Source organism: Prorops nasuta, unplaced genomic scaffold, assembly GCF_024137725.1.
Source record: "Prorops nasuta isolate Cenicafe-Biocafe unplaced genomic scaffold, Cenicafe_Pnas_1.2 PNAS00018, whole genome shotgun sequence".
Classification (NCBI taxonomy): Eukaryota; Metazoa; Arthropoda; class Insecta; order Hymenoptera; family Bethylidae; genus Prorops; species Prorops nasuta.
The window spans coordinates 3,423,705-3,445,611 of NW_027116815.1; the positions used below are offsets into that span (position 1 = coordinate 3,423,705).

At 37.4% G+C, this 21,907-nt stretch overlaps 3 protein-coding genes and 1 long non-coding RNA gene across 6 annotated transcripts; 2 read left to right on the forward strand and 2 right to left on the reverse strand.

The window, feature by feature from the left end:
• The first annotated feature begins 339 nt into the window (after positions 1-339).
• On the forward strand, positions 340-829 carry LOC136779879 (uncharacterized). Its single transcript, XR_010823684.1, has 3 exons — positions 340-470; positions 560-614; positions 705-829. It is a non-coding gene; the product is annotated as an uncharacterized lncRNA (long non-coding RNA).
• A 1,164-nt stretch (positions 830-1,993) lies between these two features.
• LOC136779878 (spindle and kinetochore-associated protein 1-like) lies at positions 1,994-4,133 on the reverse strand. The gene is made up of 4 exons (XM_066737787.1): positions 3,231-4,133; positions 3,052-3,173; positions 2,544-2,976; positions 1,994-2,487 (listed from the first exon to the last, which is right to left on the reverse strand). Exons 1-4 carry the CDS (start codon positions 3,310-3,312, stop codon positions 2,330-2,332), a joined length of 795 nt encoding a protein of 264 aa, XP_066593884.1. The 5' UTR covers positions 3,313-4,133; the 3' UTR covers positions 1,994-2,329.
• Positions 4,134-4,196: 63 nt separating this feature from the next.
• Positions 4,197-5,823, reverse strand: LOC136779877 (ribosome biogenesis protein NOP53-like). 3 transcript variants are annotated; one of them, XM_066737785.1, is made up of 4 exons: positions 5,666-5,823; positions 5,207-5,560; positions 4,621-5,132; positions 4,197-4,511 (listed from the first exon to the last, which is right to left on the reverse strand). In XM_066737785.1, the coding sequence occupies exons 2-4, from the start codon at positions 5,537-5,539 to the stop codon at positions 4,454-4,456; spliced, it is 903 nt and encodes a 300-aa protein (XP_066593882.1). In that variant the 5' UTR covers positions 5,540-5,560; positions 5,666-5,823; the 3' UTR covers positions 4,197-4,453. The 3 variants fall into 3 exon arrangements, with proteins under 3 accessions (XP_066593882.1, XP_066593881.1, XP_066593880.1); XM_066737784.1 differs by having other exon boundaries at positions 5,207-5,578; XM_066737783.1 differs by having other exon boundaries at positions 4,197-4,351; positions 4,444-4,511; positions 5,207-5,823.
• A 206-nt stretch (positions 5,824-6,029) lies between these two features.
• On the forward strand, positions 6,030-8,775 carry barr (barren). Its single transcript, XM_066737857.1, has 3 exons — positions 6,030-6,173; positions 6,249-8,249; positions 8,396-8,775. The coding sequence occupies exons 2-3, from the start codon at positions 6,273-6,275 to the stop codon at positions 8,477-8,479; spliced, it is 2,061 nt and encodes a 686-aa protein (XP_066593954.1). The 5' UTR covers positions 6,030-6,173; positions 6,249-6,272; the 3' UTR covers positions 8,480-8,775.
• Positions 8,776-21,907: the final 13,132 nt, after the last annotated feature.

Below are 21,907 nucleotides of genomic sequence, written 5' to 3' on the forward strand. Positions count from 1 at the left end.
TTTTCCTAACATGATCTGCTAAATCAGGTTTTATTGTAAACTTTTGATCGCAATATTCGCAAGCATAAGGTTTTATACCCATATGAAATCTTTTGTGAGTCCACATATGACTTGATTGAGTATAGCTTTTTCCACAGATATTGCAAACATATGGCCTTAAGCCATTATGCCTTCTTTTATGAGCATTTAGAGAATTTGCAGTTGGTAAAAAACTACCACAAATATCACATGGAAATTTTGAGCATTGTTCACGACCATGGTTTGATATTTCTTCACTACTATCAAAAGTAATTCCACAAAGTTCACATATGAATTTATAACTACCAGACTGAGATTTTCTTGGAGTGGGAGGATGCCTCTTTTGTTTGTGTTTATACAGCTGGGATAAGTCTTTAACATCTTTATTGCAGGTATTGCAAATAAACACTGATAAAACTTTGAATACTCTTGGGTGATCCTTCCAGTGTAAGGTAATTTCTGTAAAAGACTTGTAAATCAAATTACACAAATTACAACTATATGGATTTTCTACAGTATGCTGTTCCTGATGCTTTTTCAGATCTAATGATTCATTGAAATAACTGTTGCAGAACTCACACTGATAAACCTTAGAAGTAAGCAGCTCTTCTATTAAAGCTACTTTATTTTCATGAGTTTTAAAATGTAAGTCAGCTTTTTCACAAGAGTTAAATACTTCTCCACAGTGAAGACATTTCCAAATGGTCTGAACATTCTCTATGACAATGCTGTGTTCAATAATATGTTTATTCAATCGGGATTTTTGAGTGAAACTTTTGGAGCATTGTGAGCACTTATAGGGCTTTTCTGGTAAATGAGTTACAATGTGTCGCTTCAAAGTATAACCATCACAAAATCCTTTGTTGCATACTTGACAAATATGTGAACGTGTTTTGCCATCAGTGCAGATATGTGATCTAAGTTCTTCTTGAGTTTTGTACAATTTACCACACTGCAAACATGATACATTTGTATCTTCACAGTGGTATCGTTTATAATGATAAAATAATTTTAATTCTTTTCCAAAAGTCATTTTGCATTCTTCGCAATACAGTAGTTTTGCTCCATTGTGAAATTGCATGTGAAAATTAAGTCTCTCTTCAAACATAAATGTAGCACTACAAACTAAACATTTGTAAGATTTGGTAGTAGTCAGTGTACTCGGTTTGCATTTATGTTCATCAAGAGCTTCTTTTGTGTGGTGTAAATTCATGCAAGCACTGCATTTCAAATATAATTGATTATTTCCTAAAAATTGTAGCATGATTGATTTATTCCCTGTGTTTTTATTTAATTTAAATTCATAAAATATATTTTCCTCATCACTGCTATCTAATATAATATCACTGTCATATGTTTCCTGGTCTATATTCTTAATCGGATCCTGAAAATTCATACAGCCTTCCAAACATAAGGGGCACGATGTACACTCTGCTTCATTGGCTCTTAAATTATTATGTTGTCTTTCCTTATAGATATCTAGTAGAGTTCCTTCTGCTTTAATACACTGTATATCAAATTGGTCGCACCATATTATCTTTTCCATGCATGTAGAACATAACTGTTTAGGCAAAGGATCAGTTTTTTTTATCTAAAAATTAATGAAAACAGACATCAAATTTTTGTCTTAGTAATTAAAAGTATTTACTCACCTTTATGCTCAAGCAGTTATTTATTTTATTTGCTAACTTCATTGATTCTCCAAATTCAGAATAAATGTATACTGGGTTAATTGCTTCTCCTGCACATAATCTGCAAAGTAATAGTGTACTATTCTTTTCTAAATTGAAATGAGTCCCAGAATCAAGAATTTCATTTGATGAGAAAGGTTCATCTTGTGACCAAGCAATAGATTCATCTAAATCACTTTCATCTTTATTGCTTATTGTACTTAGTGAATCCGATTTTAACATCTTATTTTATTATTTAATATATCTAAAAAAAGGGTGTAAAAATTATATTTATCACTTAACTAGGATATTTCATTTTAACAAGTACAAAAGCAACAGCAACCTTTGTATTAAAAAGATAAATGATTTTTCATGGCAAACTAAGGAATTAGGCAAAATAGGAAATTGTTTTCTGTTCTAGGAATGCTAAGTTCACTAACAAACAAGACATGACAAGAAAAAACAAATGATAATCGTCAGAGATCTTTTTTTGTCATTTATTAAAAAAAGTCTCAAATTGAATTTCAACTATTTTCAGAAAATACAATACAGGTCATATACATATATATTTACATATTTATACAATAGGTATAGATATATTAGAGATACCAGTATAAACATACATTAAAATCTTAAAATTGTTAATGTGCCATTACCACATAATATAATTCTTTTCCTTTCCTTTGCTCTCTCAATCTTTTCAAATGCCGTAAAGCTGCTATTAAATTCAATTTAGTTTTATCAAGTTTTGACTTAATATAATATTCATAGTCCTCCACAGTAAAAAAGTGAGAAGAGTCTAAAAGAAAACTTGATTGGAATAACTCAATAAAAATATAAATAAATTATTCGTACCTTCACAGACGTGTTCTTGCTTTTTATATTTCAAGAATAGGTCTAGATCACCCTTTTTCTTAGCTCCAGTTCGACCCAATGACAACAAAGAATATTTTGCTTTTAACACTTGATTAATGGTAGCTATTAATTTATTAATTGAATCAAGTGACTGCCTTCCAATAATGTATTTAGGTACTTTGTTAAACTCTTCTTGGGTAAGAGATCTCAGCTGTTGAAAAAGCTCTGGTTGATCAAACATAAGTTTTTTACAATTATTTACAAGCATTGGTTCTTGCTCATCAACATCATTGTTCAAATAAGGACTAGAATTATTATAATTTACAGTGTCTGACACAAGACTTTGGTTAAAGTTTTGTGTTATTAATGGTGGTACATTATCATTCATATGATTGACTTTCGCTTTTAAAACTTTTAATAGCTCATGCATTTCCTAGATGATGAAAATACTGATTAATAAAATATTTGGTAATTAAAATCACCTACTGTTAAATTTAAAAGGAATTACTTGGAGCTGCAGATTTTGGGTTTTCATAATGTCCAGTGTTTCCTTTAAATATAAAATTCCTTTTGATAGGTCGGTCAATTGATTATGTAGTTGAAGTTCATCATGTAGAATAGCTTTTTCACCTACAATTAATTATTATTAAACCCATGTATAAAATATTAAAACTAATTTAAAAGTACATTCTACAAATGCTGTGTTGATTTTGAGCTGATGAATTGTTTTTAAGAGTCTTTGCAATATTATTTCTAAAGTTTCCTCCATTTTGGGCAATAAAAAAAAGTTTCTTGTGTGTTGATGTTTTAAATAATATTTATTAAAGTTTTTAATTATGTTCTTTCACACAACGCGTATAGAGCAAAGTGTAGAGGGCTGGGGGATATGTATGTGACAGTGTCATATTGATAACGAATTATTTGAATTTTGAAATAACTAAAGGCCAATAGCAGAGCCAATAGTAGTTACTTAGCGGCGCTTCGGTCAAATCAAACGTACGAACCGCCCGGAGCAATGGTGCATTCGAAATTCGGTTTCGCAGTATTCGCAGCCTAAAGGTCCGTTCACACATAGCAGGTCCGTCACCGTACCGTATCCGTAGTAATTCGTACCGTGATCGGATAAAAAAATTATTCAATACATTTCTTAAGGAAGCATGCAAACTTATCCGTATCCGTCCGTATCCGATCAGTGACAGGACGGACGGTATCGGCCTTAAGAAATGTATTGAATAATTTTTTTATCCGATCACGGTACGGATACGATACGGTGACGGACCGGTTATGTGTGAACGGACCTTAAGGGTGTATCCATATGGTAGTGTAGTAGCCGTGTTTCGTTATTACTGCAAGTAAATTTTAAGTATGTATGTATGTAAATACATATGTTACATACCGAGAATCTACATATGTATGTAGTGGTTAGTCTTAAGCGGGGTTTGGTGGTTACCCTTAAGGGTCAATTCGACCAAGTACATATGACGTATGTAGTTATGTAGTACATAGTACTACTACATAGATAGGCTTAACACTAAGGATGCGTTCACGGAGACGCTATCAACGTTACTGCGCATCTGCGCAGTAGTACAAATAGCGCTAAATAGCGTCTCCGTGAACGCACCCTAAGTCTGAATTAAGTTGGTATAGTTTACTTTTAAGTGCCTTTAAATTCTGCAGTGATTTCTCCCAGTTTTCAAAGATGTAGGTAACTGCCAGTAACTGGGTAATCGCCAATCGGACTTTCAAGTTGACGCTTGACAAAACCAAATCGGAGGAACGGTAGTTCTAAATGTCGCTTTAAATTTACACTAAAATGACATATCATATTATTGTCATCTTAAAATTTTTGGATAAACGTATCTTATGTTATTTATGAAAACTGATTATTTTATTTACATACAAATATCATTTTAGGACAGTATTTTATGATCCGGTTTTATGAATCTCTTCACTTTACCTTTAAGTTTCCTGGAAAAAAGAAAAAGAACAAAACAATGAAATTTATGATTTAGGTTGAATAAATGTAGAAGTATCTTCACAATATAAAGTAGAATAAAATGTTATAAAATATACTTACAAAACTTTATTTCCAGGAGCAAGTATATTTCTTTGCTGCAAAGATTTGAATCTATCCTTCAAAATATTGCTGCAAGGTTCAGAATTTCTTAAAGATCCTGTCAATTCTTCTCCTAATTTAAAATCTGATTCCAGGGGTATAAATTTCACTTTGCTCAAAGTTTTTGGCTCAAGACATTTTTTAACTTTTTTCTGAGCTCTTTTCTTCTGCAACATATCTTTCTTTTTATCATTTGCATCTAAGCTCATTTTAATATGTTTTAGCCTGTATATATCAGTGATTTTTTTCTTTTCTATTTTTCTTTCTTTCAATTGCTTTGATAATTCTTTTTGTTCTTTCTGCTTGCATCTCTGTTTTTTGGTTTTTCTTAAACTTTGAGAGCATACTTTTGTCGGAGATGCAGAGTCCTCATTGTTCAATGACACTATCTCTTCCTTGGAGTTCTGTGAGATTGATGGTAAACCTTCTGAAAGTTCTTCTATGATCTTTTGATCTCTTTGTTCTAAAGAAACCTGTAAAGCAAAAGATAATTTGTATGAATAATATGTATGTAAGTTAATATTTATTTTATATAAGTTTGTATTACCTTCTGAAACATTTTTGTAGTAACTCTATCCAAATGAGCTTCTTCCTTCATTAATGCCAGTTCTTTGTTAGCTATATCTCTCAATAGACATTGATGGTCATCAAAGGATGGATTGTAAGATAGGCCAGGATGCGGTATTTCAATAGGTGGTAATAAGGATGGTTTTTGACCTGTAGAGGAAGGCAATTTTCTCTTTTTCAATCCTAAGTGAGTTAAGATATGTCTTATGGTAGCAGCGGTCATCCATTCTTTATTTATATATGATAAATTGGTGCTGGATTCATTGAACCAAATATCAGTAGTAAAATCACTTCTCTTAGGTAGGGTTGCCATCTGTCCTCTTGTCCCTGGACACTGACCACTTTTATTAACCTTACAGGAACGTCCGGGGTGATTTTTAAATTTATCTGGGATTTTCAAATCGTTTGAAAAAGTTATTTTTTTCTAATTTGTTATTACCCGTAATAGACTGATCAATAAATATTATTGGAAATTGTAGAAATGTCGTGGTGAGCGGTCCGGGACTGGTCTCACTTCTCACTGTTCTCAGCCGTCTCAGGGCTCACTGCTCAGGGCGCTCAGGCTTGAACGGCTTGAATCAGTTGAATCTCGGCATTCTCGGGTTGGGTAAGTTGGGTTAGGCCGCGGGGCACGGGGGCGGGGGGCACGGTGGCCGTCTCGTTCCGGCGCACTCTCCGGCTGCGTTCGTTTATTAGCTGCGAGTACTAAAACTCTACAATGTATGTCACGTAAAATATAGGTTTTCAGTACTGGCAGTATAGTATACGCCACGGTTTCATACACTTGATGGTGGTTAGTTCCTTACTTTGTTGTTTATTTGTTCATGTCCATACAAAATATAAATTTGTACGTTTAAACTCAAGCTTCTTCAGGGTTGGTTTACTTAAATATTAACAACTAAAATCTATTCGATTTATTTATTAACAAATATAAAGTTTTGTTTTTGGTATGTATTCTTTCAAATGTTTGTTATTGCTTTGATAATATTTTTTCTAATTATGTCAAATGATTTTTTTTTAAGGATATTTAAATAATTACAATCAAAATGAATGGTCAAAAGAATATGGCTCAAGTTATTATAGAGAGTAGAGAAGTTGGTAAGAACTCCTCTCCACTACGGAGAAGGTCAATAGCAGCACAATTGGCAGGAGGGCCTATAACTTTGAGTGAAAATGATGATGAGCAAGAACGTACACAGCTTCGTAAAGAAGCTGTTGCTGTAATAACACCATCACTGGGTAGCAATCGGAAATCTTTAGGACTAGGCTTTCTTGGTCAATTGTCTGGTCCTCAAATAGCAGAAAGAGTAACTCAATGTATAAAGCTGAATGCTGAAAATAAAATTAATATAAAAAATGCATTTAGTTTAGATATGATTGACTTGATGGCTTATATGATAAAAAAGCGAGACACAAATATGTCAAATTTACAAGTAGCCAGCACATCTTTGGATGTGAGTACAAAGATTTATGGGTACAGAGTAGATGGTCTCCATACAGAGATTTTGAAGATGGCTGGAGTGATAGATAAAACGGAGCAGAACCAGGCTAGTAATGGTGAGAATGCAGAAAATGGTATGATGGATGAAGCTCAGAAAGACAATTTAGAAGAGAAACGGAAGAAAAAGAAAAAAAACAAGCAGAAGATACTTGTTTCTCCTGAGTCTTTGAAAACAGTTGTGGAAGTCTCATCCTTATCTCTTGGGATAGATGCTGATTTACAAACTACAGACATGCTTTATCAAGCAAGCTTGCCAAATCATGCTAATTCTGGTTTCGTTCTTCATCAATTTAATGATGTTTTACTGGATGAAACACCAAACGTAGAGAACACAAATGAGTCCCATGTTACTTTTACACCAATAAGTGATTTGTCTAATTTGTGCATCTGTCCATCATTTACTAATTTTGAATTTTTAAATTGGAATGCTGATAGTGAAGAAGACGAAGCGTGTACCGAGGAAAAGGAGGATAGACAATTTCAATTTGACTTAGATGCCAGTATACAGTCTGATGATGGAGATAGAGGTACACAGATGGATTACTTTAGTGTGCAAGAGGAACATTCCATTACAGATAGGTGTGCAAGGAACAAAAATTGCACAGAGAAAATAGTGGATTTACGAGAAATGGTATCAGCTCCAATTTTCACAAAAAGCTCAGAGTATTCTTTTATTCATAAGAGCAATATTCATTGGGCAGGTCCTTCTCACTGGAAGATTAGACACTCAGAGCGAAATCTACGTAGTAGCAGAGTAGAGGTTGCTGGTCAAACCAAGAAAAAGAAGGAGTTGGAGGTTAAATTTAATGTCAATGAAGATGAAATTGATAAAAAGTTTGCGGTTGGACAAAATAATAGAATTCGTGCAAAGACCACAAAGCAAGAATGGAGTACCATTGACATAACACTGCCTGAAGACTTTCATTACGATATTACTAAGGAATACAGAAAAATGTATATGAATCCTGAGCTTGTTTTAAGATTGAATGAAAGAGAGGACATGGATGCTACACATGTCTCGGACCATGTTGCAGATTATGATTACGCGAACGAGAATGACGTATCCAATTATTGTCCAGATGTCAATAATGATGATTATCCTGCTAGTAGCGATAACGAGCAAAATGCTGCAGGATTTACAAACGAAGATGAAAGAGCTCCTGATACTCAAATTGGGTTTACTGGGACGAATTTGGTCGAAGCGCCTAGGATAGCTAGCAAAATTTTTATTCCATACTCTCAGCGAGCGAAAAAGATCGACATGAAAGAATTGAAAAAATGTATTTGGACCTGCATAAATTCTGTAGAAGGAAGAGACGTTAACGATGTTAATGACCAGGATAGCCAGAGAGAGAAGGAAGAGGAAGAACAATTCAGTAACATATACAAAACAATACCAAATATGCTTACCAAGAAAAATGCAGAGGCACTCAGTTTTCCTATAGCTTTCGTAGCCTTGCTACATTTGGCTAATGAAAAAACTTTAAAAATTAATTCTCTGGACAACTTGTCAGACATTATTGTTAGTAAAGAATAGATCTAATTTATCTTTTTATCCAAATACTCTAAAGAATAATTGTTATTGAAATCATTGAATAATTTTTTTTTATCGAATCTAGTAATAAAATTTAGTAGGCTTAAAGAATGAGAATGTATATATTTTTTTAGGAATATGAAAAAATAATTGATGGTGTCAAATTGATTAATTTTAACTTATTTGACCATCAGTGCTTATTCAGTTGGGGTTACTGACTAAAGGGAGAGATACTGTTGTAACAAAGCTGCCTGCAATGTTATATCTCATCATGATCTATCAGATATATGTTGCTTGATTTTCAATTATTAAATTAGTTTGTATGTATAGGATATTACTGTAGAGAGATTTAGGAAGATCATTATTTACTTCTTCACACATGTTTACGTATTATTAATAGTTTTAAGGTATTTTCTACTTTTCGATTACGTGAAATATTCATTCTTTTCTATAATTAGTAATAGTTTCGGTACAGAAAAATTGTACAAATTTTAATAAAATATTTATTGCAAAAGTTTGTTTGTATATAATATCTAGCGCATCCCCGTGGAATACTACAGTTTAAGGAACCTTGAAAGCGAGGCCAGTTGTTCATTGGCCCCGGGTGATTATATTTCTTTCCCAGCTCTTCCTACGCGTCCTGAGAATGCGACAAAGTTTTATGGCTCGAAGCATGATATTTTTTCCACATCGTGTCTGTGCAAACCTGTAAACCGATCCCTCCTCTTGCCTAAGCGAACGTACATTTAATCCCGAAATTTATTTAAGCTCGCCTTCAGTCGCATGTGATTAATTGCACGAGCTGAAAGTTCAATAAACGAATAATAAACTAAAACAATATTTTTTTTATCCATACCCCCGTTTATTTTCTACATTATCGATGCGGAGCGTCGGGGAAGAGAATAGGAAGTTTCAAGAGATTGCCGAAAGATGGATCCACCATTCGCTTTTAACGCTTTTAAACTCAACTAATCTTCTGATTGAAAAAATAAATAATTCTTGGTAGAGGATTTAAAAGAATTGGAGAAAAAATGAATAAAAAATATCACGCAGCGTTTTAATCAACAAATTATTAGTATTAAAGATTATAAAAGAATAAAGAGAAATTACAAAGAGATTATTTAACTGTTGCAATTAATTGAAACCCAAGAAGAAAATTAAGTGAAATATATATAGTAAAATAAGAGAATTGACAAATGTTTGGAAGCGCACTAGCGATCTCGGATTGAATTAAATCGTTGATCGGTTAAAGGTCGGGAATTCGATACGTGTTCATATAGCGATAAAAGAAAAAGGAATTGTAAAGAAGGGGAGGTAGAGAAAGAGGAGGGTGGGAGGGAGGAATGAGAGCTGTGTTGGTCAAAGCGTGACCGGATTTCATGGTAATCGGGTTTTCTCTCTTTGGTTGCATCTTCTCGCTGACCTTGAGAAGGTACATGGGGGCCACTTACGATAATCCTTTGGGAACAGCTGTCAGTCACGTGGAATGTTCCGTATGCGATAAAAACTACTGGTCGCAAAATCATCCGCCTCTTGGTTCACAATATTGCAATAATGATGCTGATGGCTTTATATTGTCTCTTTCCCCTCCACGCTTAGTTTTTCTCGTTAATGCAGTTTCCCTTATCGATACAGCGCGTAATAAATAATCCTATCCCAAGTAGCACAAGCGCACAGTGTCAAAAAAAGGGTACGGAAACGTTTCCGGACTCGTTTTAGAACATTGGAAAACACTGTTTTCTTTCCTAAAATGCTCGGACGCATTAATTTATGGTTTGAGCGGGCCATAAAGTATAATCATATAAAAATATACTAGGTTCTACAGATGGATCTGCATAGCATCAGGAACGTTCTAGGAGCGTATTCGACACTGTGATAGGAGAAATGGAAAAATAAATTAATCGCAATTACTAAAAGAATATCAAAAATAGAATAATACTCTACATCAGAAACCTATATAAGAATAGGAAAATTTGAGAAATTAAGGGAGAGAGAGAGGGAGAGAGGTGAATCGAAGGAAAATCCCGTTACTGCGTGGCACGTTCAAAAGTTATCGTCGAGATAAGCGCGGAGTGGGCTTTCGAAAAGCGCGCGGATCTCCATCAAAATCGCCTCGTTGATATTCCCCTCGTCTTCGATATTTCCCTATTTCCCCGTTGGCTGATGCAGGAGCGTCGAGTCGCGTCGCCTCTGTTTTTCCAAGACTGCACGTTGCTTTTTCAAGCTCCTACGGGCAAATAGCGTTTTTAGGCTAGGCCATATAGCGTGTAAACGCTCCCGGCCACGTGTCATCGATTACAGTGAAAAATGCTGAATGGCCACTTTTGCACGATCGGCAAGGGAAAAACAAGCCCCGCGACCACAAAATTTATTTGTCGCTAAAGTGTTTCCTTTCCATCCCACTTCTGCACCGTCATTCTTTTCTCTTCTTTATGGGGCTTCCTTGTTAAGCTCGCAAAGCGGAGAGGGGATCGTTCCGCAGATTTACTTATCGGCTTGGAAAAATCCTTGTAGGTTAAGTATCGTCCGGCAGAAATATTAAGAGAGCTCCTTCGAGCGTAAAACAGCGATGCCGAGATTACGTGGAATCGCGTGTAGACTGATCGTTGGAAGCATGCGAGTGAATCATTCGATGCATCCTTCGAAAAAAAGGGGAGAAAAGCAGAGAAAGAAAGGAAGAAAAATTAGCGCCTATAATATAATCTGAATAATGGTGAAGCGAATGACTCCTCACTAGTGTTTTTTTAGCAGCGGTATTTGTAAATTTGATGCACAGCCTGGTCTAGTTTAAGTTGGGAGGGTTGGCGAGGGGAATTTTGAAATATCGCATGGAATATGTAAAGGGCCCTTGGCCGGAAGCTGCTTTGGTTGTTGAGGGATGCTGCCTGACCACTTTTGTCAGTTCCAACGCCGCTGGCCATAGAGAGATGCCAAGGCCATAAATCAGAATCACAGCTCCGAATGACGCACTGATTTTTCATGATTTCCCTCCCCACTGTCGTCCCCACCCTTACTTTATATATATACGGTTTTCACGTACGAAATACACCAGTGACCGTTTCCGGGTGAGAAATCGAAGCTTTCCAGCATTATAAGAGCGGTGGTTGGTGGTCATAAGCGATGAAATTGGAGAAAGAGCTCTGTTCCCGTCATTTGCTGGCCATTCTTCCTTCGTGAAATATTCGGCGCATTTTTTTCCTCCTAGGGAGGAAGGCATCCGTATATATACTATATATATAGGGGTAAACGGAGAAGGCTTTTTTCTGCCCGATGATTATTCAGTGACGGAAGTTAATTTAAAGGGCGATTTGTCAGTAGCGCTGGCGAGGCTCAATAATGCTTTCGACAAGAAGCCTGCGAGTCTCTGGTCTGGTGTTGCACGCCAGTTCCATTGTTGTGACATAATGCATCATTATTGCGGCTTAGTGATTGCTATTCGGCCCCTTTCCCTCCCCCTCCGTCACCGGAGCACTCGCATTAAGGGCCAGATTACCGAACTTCTATGAACTCCGAGTTAGTTAAGGGAGATATTTTTCAGAAGACGAGAGGGTCTTCGTCCCCCTCCACATAACCTGCTCCGCAGCGTTAATCCTAAGAAACACCAGAGTACAGAGTACCGCCGCACCCTCTACTCGTGTTTCCAAGTGTCTTCGATTAATCCTACCATTATTATGATTCTTATTATTCCCATTGTCAGTGGGCCAAATTGTACCACCCCCTCCCCCCACCACCTTCCCTCTTCACCGATTACCTTCCATCTCGGCCATTCGGAACAGGTGAAGCCATCGTGCGAGTTCCCATAAATATAATGAATTATCGTACAGACTCCGTGGCTTCATGGAGTAGGGGAACAATTTTCAGTAAATTTTTCAATACTTGCCCAGAGGGAGAGAATGGCGAATATCGTAAGTTGCAAAGGGCGCTGCCCATTAAAAGTTTCCAAGGGTCAATTTCCAGTCGAATACACTTGAACGGTGTGTTGTTGGGGCAGTTCGTTTCAGGCCGCAAAATCAATATTATTGCTCTCGGCTGGTTTACCCAGCCGACGTACAACTTGGCTTACGCAGAAACTGACGTGCCCTATCCCCCTGATAAACTCTTTATAATTTTTTAACTTCGACGTTGGGACATTTTTTTTTTCTTACTTCGTGCGCTCACTCGGTCAGAAGACTCGATTGGAATCGATAGGACGCGCGACGGTGATGCGATTGTTTTTTTTTTTTTTACTTCCACGAGTCAGTCGACCGAGAAAGGGGCCAGAGAGCGCGAGAAATAGTAGGTGGGGGGGGGGGCGGCAGGCCGGACACGGTTGACATCTGTCAGGGGCATCGTAAAAAGATTGTAGATTTTTTTAGCTCGTTGTTGTTGTTCAAGCCCGATTTTATTTTCCGCTATTGGAAATCGCATTGGCCGCATGTCCGGCAATTTTTCGGCTCACCGACGAAATCCAAGCGGCCATATTGCGACGAAATTGAAAAGGGGTAGGAATCATCCAATCGAGCTGCCAAATAGTTTTGATCGCACCGTGACGCGATGAAAAGGAAGAGGGAATGAGAGGGAGGAAAAAGGGAGACGCGGGGCAAAGTATATAAAAAAGTGACTAATTGGTGCGCTCGTCTAATGTCCCATTAAGAAAGTTCGCTAATCCAATTAAAAAGCGAATTAAAAATTACGATCGCTGCGCAAAGTCACGGAGAAATTTGGAAATACGCAGGAAGGCTTTCCATTTCATTTACTTTTATTAATCGCTTTAATCTCGGGCTCTTCCTTCTCATTGCCTCCCAAACTTAAACATCGATTCGCGCGGACTCCCTTCCGTCCAATATCTTTTGGACGAAAGTACACGAATGGCTTTTGTAAAAGTAATGGTTCGCAACAGGAGCGATAATTTCGGTAGATCGATCAATTTGTCCCGTCCTTTATTGCCAATCTGTGAATTTGTTTAGGAAGGCGGCAGTAGGCTACAAGGCCTTTATGTTTGCCAAATGCCACTAAATTCAGTACTGTAACAGAACCGAGGAATACTAAAGTTGCCTGCGAAATAAACTCAGATCTACTATTGTAACAATAGTTGTGTATATGTATATAGTAAAAGAAAATATTTTGTTGAAATCTGACGTTTCAACAAAAATTGTCGCATCTCCAAATGAACGATTTTCGTTATTGGCCATTATTCAAATGGCACCCTGTATATTGGCTTGAATTGATAAAGATGCGTTATGAATCGTATAGCCTGGGGTGGATAGTATATTGGCGGAATGTGACGAATTAGGAGCAATGTTTCTTTTTGGAAGTGGAGAAATGACCCAATCAGTTTTCGAGTACAGGAATCGAAGATGAGAGAAAAGGGAGGAGAAGAGGAAAGGGGAGGAAGAGAGCTGGGGCAATGGGTTACTCGGCTAGTGGCTAATATATAACTAGACTGACGGTTTCTCATTGGACGTGACAGGCTCTAATGGAAAAGATGTGTTTCTGATATTCCCAAAGCAATCGGCCAATGGATATATATCCATACCAATTCTCGAACAATTCGTTGTCAGGAAAGTTTGGATGCTCGCACAAAACTGGTATTTCGCACAAGGATAAATCGTTTCTTCTCTAATCATTCCTTCACGAAATCAATATATTCCGGCCATTCGTGCCAAAGGCAACATCCAAGTTCCATTAAAATGGGGGAATCTCGATGAAAGCGATCATTTTAGGAACACCTACAACTACGGTACAATACATGCACACATAGCACCACGTACGGGAAGCCTAATGAATCTCGTTGAAAGAGAGCGTGTTCCTAGTTTTTCCAAGCTAAATTGGAATTGGTCAGCGCGGTGGCAAAAGCAGATAGAACCGGGTAGGTGGAATATCGAGGTCTGTCGACTCTCTCCACGCCCATTGCCACGCGTTTTGGCTCATCCAGATTAGGCAAGGGTGCTCTCGCTGGATATTCTTCCTATCTCGGATAGAAATAAGTAGGGTTTCTCGCGGATATAATGTATATAAGAAGAGGGAAAAAGAGTTTTGTTTGTGTGTGTGTGTTTGAGAGAAAGAGATGAGAGGGGGTGGGGAGAGGTGGATAAGGTCTTTTGTGGGAGGCAGCGAGTCCCATAGGATCCACCGATCCTTAGTAGGTGGATAATTGATCCGTCTTTCAGTCTATCCAGATCCCCTCGTCTACCGCTTCGACTCTCGCAATTTCGAGAGACAGCGCCAGTGGGTTTTCCCTAGTTTTCCCCGGAAATATCTGGAGAAGTAAGAGGTCCTTTTGTCCCGAGCCACGCAGGAGTACGTCAATTATCCAACTCCTTTCTTTTTAATACCAGGCGAACGCCTCCCCTTTGCCATTATTTGTCGAACAAAGCAACGATCTTCGCCGAAGGCATCGACTTCCGGCCAGGGATTATGGATCCTCGCTGCGGAATCTCCGAGCCGGAAATTTATCCCTTCACCCTCTTCATCTCCGCACCAGTGACTCACTTTCCAAATCAAATCTTTCTCCCGGCTCTTCCAAGTGGCCCGAGCGAGAGTACTTTCTGCACTCAACGACGATGATTCTCCTCGTGGTGCCAGGTGTGTTATCGAGGATCAAAGCTCATCCGAGTGGCGCAGGTGCTTTCGGAAAGTTTTTTCGCCCGGTACCTACGAGAGAGTCCGGGCAAGGAAGCAGCCATATTTCCTCGTTTCCTGCGCGGTCCCCGGCCAGGCAGTTGACAGGAACAAGATACTGGGGAACGAGTCGATTGTTTTTCCACTGATAACGATGCCCTTGGTGCTGTAGCATCCCTCCCCCAGTCCCCTTGCTGCACGGAAATTACCTTGAAATTAATTTAAACTTTCGTAACGAGTAAACTGGCCCTCGCGAGAGATAGCGAGCGACTCGCTGGACATAACTCTCCCAGGCATCCTCAAAGCTCTTGCGAAATATTAATTAACGAATAACTTTGCTCGAAGGAAGCGCACCCCTCTCTCCCATTGCACCAGCAAATAAGCCACAAGCTCTTTAATCGAGATATCAGTTTTAACGTTTATGCTTGAAATTTGTCAAGAATTTATATATAGTTTGAGGTATATATATCAACTATATATACATATATATATAGCATTGGATAAATCGATGGGTTTGGACGGATTGGCGAGTGCATGCACGGGGATAGGTAATTTACCTCGCTTTTCGAGCCACATATATACCAGGATCATGAAAGAATCCCATGGGAGGACAAATGGAGACACCCCCGTGCTAAAAGGTGTTCCTACACTGACCAGTTCTGCTCTCTAATTGCGTTTCCCCCTCGATCCGACGTAGTAGTCATTCCTCTTTGGCCCGGGACTCGTGTATTGTTCTCCCGTGCAATTCCGGAATTCCAGAGACACGGGAGGGTATAGCCCGCGACACGAATCGTGCTCCGAACCAATACATTCTCCTTCGAATCAATGGTCCGCGTCCGGATTTTTCTCCAACAGCAATCGAAGGCCGTGCTCCTAACGCGAGAAACTTATCGATCTTCTGGTACCAAGGCTCCACCATCAAACCCTCTCTCTCTCTCTGTTTATAGTATACACGTATACATTCACACTCTTTCATTCCATTTCTTCGCTTATTTTCTCCACCTTCGTTAATCCCAGCTTTATTATTCGCATTTTCATTTCTCCCGAGCAAGCTGCATTCGCTTAAAAATACATATATATACGAAGAATCGGAAGGAGTCGTCTTCGTCGTGCATTTAGATGTGGCGCGATACGAAAATCCGATAGCTATATCCCCCGACTCTGGGATGAATAACATAAAAATGGAAGCTTCGTGCTTCCATCGAAAGCTTGGCATTCCGCGCACAAAAGGGATATCTGCAGCTTATATACAAAAGTGGAGCGACGGTCGACTAATATCAAAGCGAAATATTTCTCATCGTTGCGCAAAAATTCAAAATTGCTTTATTGGAAACAACAAACCGTTTATATTTGGCTGGCCTGGAATTCTCCCGACTCGTCGAATCTCCTGGGGATATTCGTTACGATGTATTCGCCGTAATGTCACACACACACACACACACACACACACACACGCTTGTTTTCCCTCGCAAAATTTTCCACGTCGAGCGATTGACGCTTTTCAAATTAATCGCGAGCTCCTTCGAGCTGGGGTGGAGTTCCGGAAAAGATGGAGCAATCCCGTTCCGTGTTAGAGTTTCTTGCAGCATTCGCAGCTAGGGTGAGAAATTCGTACGTAGGAGACACGAACGAGATTATTGCACAACGCCTGGATCGATCGAGGTGGGAAAGCCTGCGAAACTCACCCAATTGTTGTCCGAGAGACAATTTTACGATCGAGTGCGAAAAACCTCGCGTTATTTCTTCCACTTATTCCCCTTCATTGGTATATATATATATATATATATATATAAGTTAATTGCTGCCATGCACGATGGCGAGGTAAGTTTTTGCAGGAACGATCTATCAGCACCGTCTCGCTGTGGAAATTGAGACTTTGCACTTTGCAGGAAAACAAACTACCTATACCGTATCCCATATCGTATGCTGCTTTATATTCGCAAATCTTCTCCGTCACGTGTTCGCAATATCGCGTGTCGTTCGCTGCAGCCGGTCACCGCTGTCATTCTTTCCCCTTAGGAGCGTCTGAGAACACCCCTGAATATTCTACGATCCAAAATTTATCCTGCAAAAAAGCTCAGGTGAAGAAAAACTCGCATAAATTTGGCGCATCGGCTAATATCGATCTTGGTGATTATTAAAATCAGGCTTACAATCTAATTGTATATACTATATATATAGACTTTATATGGATGCAAAGAAATTTTGATTTTGGTCGTGAATACAGTAAACATATATATATATACATATATATAATCCGATTGATCATTTATGCGCGAGAAAGGAGAGAAAATTCTTTTGTTTCGTCAAACAAAGCGTTTATATATTCACGGATGATTTTCACGTAAGAAGTTGTTTGTTTCTCGCGAGCGTTATGTCCATCCTATCGGGGCCAGTTTCTTGTTATGTACGCTGGTAACTCGATTGCGGAAAATGCATTCGGTTAGTGCACGACACTCGAGGGAAGTAAAAAAGGCAGAAACGGGGAGATATGGTCTCGAAATAGTCTCGTTCATTTTTCGAATCCTCCATGCATGTATCGGACGAATGCAAATATACCAGGGATAGTCTCAGGATGTTGAAACCTCGTCTGGATTGACGCATTTCCAGATGCATTCGATTCAATTGCGGCGCCGCTGGCTCGTCTACGCGAGGCAGGCATGGCGCCATTCTTAAATCGAAATATTTCCGCAGATGAAAATAATTTAAGCTTGATTTCCGTCTCGCGACTTTCCAATCTGTCCTCGCGTTGCTTCAGCGACGTCATTAGTTTGCTGAATTTTTCATGAAATTCAATACGTGCTTCTTTGTTGAACAGATGGAGATGAGGTTCGGTATAGGTATACTGTTATAAAGACTCGCACATGATTCGTTGGGTGTACGATTGAATAAAAATGGGAAGGGGGTTTGCCGAGGAGTAAAGTTAAGCTATAATTATAATAACTCGTCAGATGTTCAAAATTACATTAAAGTATATTATACCTTTATTATTGCTGTTTAGTAAAAAACAAATGTTTAAAAAATGTGAAGAAAAATCTTCTCGCTTAGGGGATGCGTTAGTAGAAATTAGTGCAAAATATTTTCGTTCTGTTATAATTAATAACAAAGTTAAGGGGACGAAACTACGAAAATAAAAATTGTTTGAAATTACGTTAATATCACTGCTCCACACCAACATTATTTTCCTTTAATTATGCTTTATAGCATACATTTAATAACGGCGCTTTGATATAGTAAAGTGACTTCTATTAATTTTTTCGCTTTTATATAGTTTTAGTAAAAATATTTTAATATTTCAGAAAAACTCTGTAAAATCTATTGAAGAAACATTCTTGCCTAAACATTGTCATAATCAGCTGTAATATTAGTTTGAAAAGTGCGGTTTGTTTTGTACTGAAATTTATAAACGCGTACGGGCGACATGTAAATATTTACTTTAAAATCCATAAGGCCAAGTAGAAAAATTCAATATGGCGTACCCAATATGGCAACGATTTTGTATGAAAGTGGTAACACATTCGCTTTTTTCCAACGTTTTCTATTATTTCAAAATAGATATTTGTAAATATTATTTAAAAATCGGTGTCCCTATTGGGATCTCACATTGGTTGATGTGACATCTGGTGACTAAAAAATTAACTATTCAAAATATTCCAGACCATTAAAACCCATGGGTTATTAATATTGTTTCTTTAGAAATTCAAATATGAGTGAAATTAAAATAAAAAAAGCCATATAGTTTTTTGTGCAATTAAAAATTGTGGCAGTAAATTGGACTAAATGAAAAATTTGCAAACAATAAGTATATTTTGGACGGCCATTTTTAATAGGCCACGCCTCTATGTCAGATCCCAATTGTTGGAATTACTTTCAATTTGAAGGCCTATAGGGACCGTGCACATCAATACAATGACGGTGAGATGAGAATGTGTATTGGTGTATTGCATACTATCAGCACAAACTATCGGTCAATTTTCGCAATTTTTGAGTGTAATTTATTTATACGTATATAGTTACACATTGACACTTCTCTATCATTGTGTTGATGTGCACGGTCCGAATCAAACTTACTATTGTTTTCAAATTTTAACTATTTTTCTTTTTTTTTCTTTACGATTTTTATGTATCTGAAATCACGTTCCGCCATATTGAATCCACTAATTTTAATTTCGCTATTTTGAGTTCAGATTAGTAATTAATATATCTTAACATATATAAAAGTTGAACAAAAATTGTTTTCTTTGATAGAATATACAAAATCCGCAACCAAATAGTTAAAATTATAAAGTTAAATAAGTTTGATTTAACTTCATGCCTTCAAAATAAAAGTAATACTTTTCAACAACAGAAACACCGATTTTTGAATAATATTTGCAAATATCTACCTTGAAATAATTTAAAATATCAGAAAAAAGTGAAAAATACTATTTTCTTTGAAAATCGTTGCTTTATGTTACGTACATCATACTGGTCTTTTTGTAATTGACCTTGTGGACTTTAAAGTAAACATCTGTGTCACCCGATCTTAGGTTACATTCCAATACAATCCCATTTTCTAAACTAAAATTACATAGATGATTGAAAAATATTATAGAAAATTTTCACGTTTTTAAGGTTTTAAATATTAATATTTAAAATACGTTGTAATGGATAAAACATAATGACAGATTCTGAAAGAGGACATTTCAAAACTATAAAAACACACACGCGACAAAAAGATCTGTCAATGTTTACTATTTTTTCCAGTAATGCAAAAAGAAGTTAAACTGTGTGCCACATTTTGGCTCGAAATGGTTTAAGTAGATATTTTATCCAGATTTAAACAAAATTAATGAGATTTACAGACTGAAAGCACTTGAGATTTTTATTTTTTACCATTCAAAGTGTTGCAAGAACAACACAAGCACATCACACACTTTTATCACTGACAAGATTCATTAGTATTTCATTTATTACATTAATTTTTACAAATATGAACACTTTTAAATTCACCGCATACTGCACTTCACTATATTATATCAAATTTTTAGAGAATTGAACAGTTTATGCATAACTTAACACTTCACTTTGATATTTGCACCGTATTTTACGAGATTTTTTAATTGTTAATTGAGAAAAATGCGAATTCCGGTGGAATAATGAAGAAATAGCGACGGAAATGCACTCGCGCGCGAAAAAAGTGGAAATTCGGGCCACTTTTCACTCGCCGGAGCGGATTTCAAAAAACCGTCGCAACGTCCGCAGTTCGAAAAACGTAAATAAAAATGGCGGAGGCAAGTGGGGAGGGAAGAGAACGTGCTCGGGCAAATGCGAAAACGGGAATAGTTGCGACGGTTTTTTGAAATCCGCTCCGGCGAGTGAAAAGTGGCCCGAATTTCCACTTTTTTCGCGCGCGAGTGCATTTCCGTCGCTATTTCTTCATTATTTCACCGGAATTCGCATTTTTCTCAATTAACAATTAAAAAATCTCGTAAAATACGGTGCAAATATCAAAGTTAAGTGTTAAGTCATGCATAAACCGTTCAATTCTCCAAAAATTTGATATAATAGTGAAGTGCAGTATGCGGTGAATTTAAAAGTATTCATATTCGTAAAAATTTGTGTGATAATTAAAATTATAGTGATACCAGTTGAAAATACGTGTGCTGTTTTGTGTTGTGTGTTTGTCAATTTGCAGTAAAGGTTCACAATAATTTTTTAAACACTTATATCTCGAGAAAGCGATACTTTTGACTTTAAAAATTGGGCTTCTGACAGAAACCAAGAGTTCTAATGCCAATCATGATCTAATCATCTAGTATTCTGTACAATACAAATAGTTTGCAGGAGCTTTGACTGAGTTACGATGAATTAAATATATACAAATCCGTCGCATTTTTAACCGAGGATAATTTTAGTTTTTAAACTTAAATTTCATTATAATTAAATATGATGAGAAATATTTTACATAAATAAGTATGTATAATAAAAGAGTATCACCTAAGAGAATATATTATTTTTTTACGTTTTTCAAAACTATAGTCTTTCTCGTAAAATATATATCTATAAACGGACAATACTTTTACGTGATTCCAAGCGTCGAACGAATTATTGAAGCGACACCCTCAATTGTTGATGGAGAATTCCAGAATCGTGACTAGCGGTCGATGCTGCGTTGCTGATAAGGTAGCACGTTCCTGATGTATAATAAGTCGAATTGCTTTGCTGGAGCATCGGGTTTGGGCAAGAGGGAGAGAGACGAAATGATTAAAACCGGTCGGTAAATTAAGCCTGCAGTCATGTAAAGCTGTTGCCCTCGACGAGAGGAGGACTCGATTCGCTGACGCGCTCACTCGCTAATTATAACCTTATTAAAGTCGATAAATAAATCGAGCCTGTTTCTTTACAACTGCTAAGAGGGACTCGTGTTTTTCACCCGCTTCTTTCTTCCTCGCTTTCACATTCGGTATATATATTTTCAAAAGTCTCCAATTATAATTTTCAAAAGACCATATACCAGTGTGAAAGATTGCGCGTCTATACATGGATTATTTCTAATAGAAGCTTTTTAATCTCTTTTATTCGAAGCACGTGACACACGACAAAAATATAGCGCATTCATTCCATTGCAAGTTAAACTCTTTGAGCAATGGAAAGGGGATCGGTGGGGCCAGGTTGCGAAAAAGAAATAACGAATGAAACAGAGGGTAAGAGAGATGGGGGGAGGGGGGGGGGGGAGACCTGCACCTGCAGTCCCTTTATCTGGTGTAATACAGTAGCCGGTAATATGGTAATGGCCTCTCTTACAAACACATCAGATCAGATACAGTCCCTCTGTTTGCTTATTAAAGGTAAGCGAGATACCGGGGATTGAACGCCGCGTGTATCTCATAATTTTTCCCGGTAATTGTAGCGATTATTTAAATACCATTAATTCAGTCGATTCACGTTCGAACGCTCGATTGATTTTTTTTTCTTTCCAGCGAATATCGTTCGCAGGAATATATATATCTCTCTCCGGCTGCGGTGTATTATCGACGAGTATTTGGTGAAACGACGCGAACTGG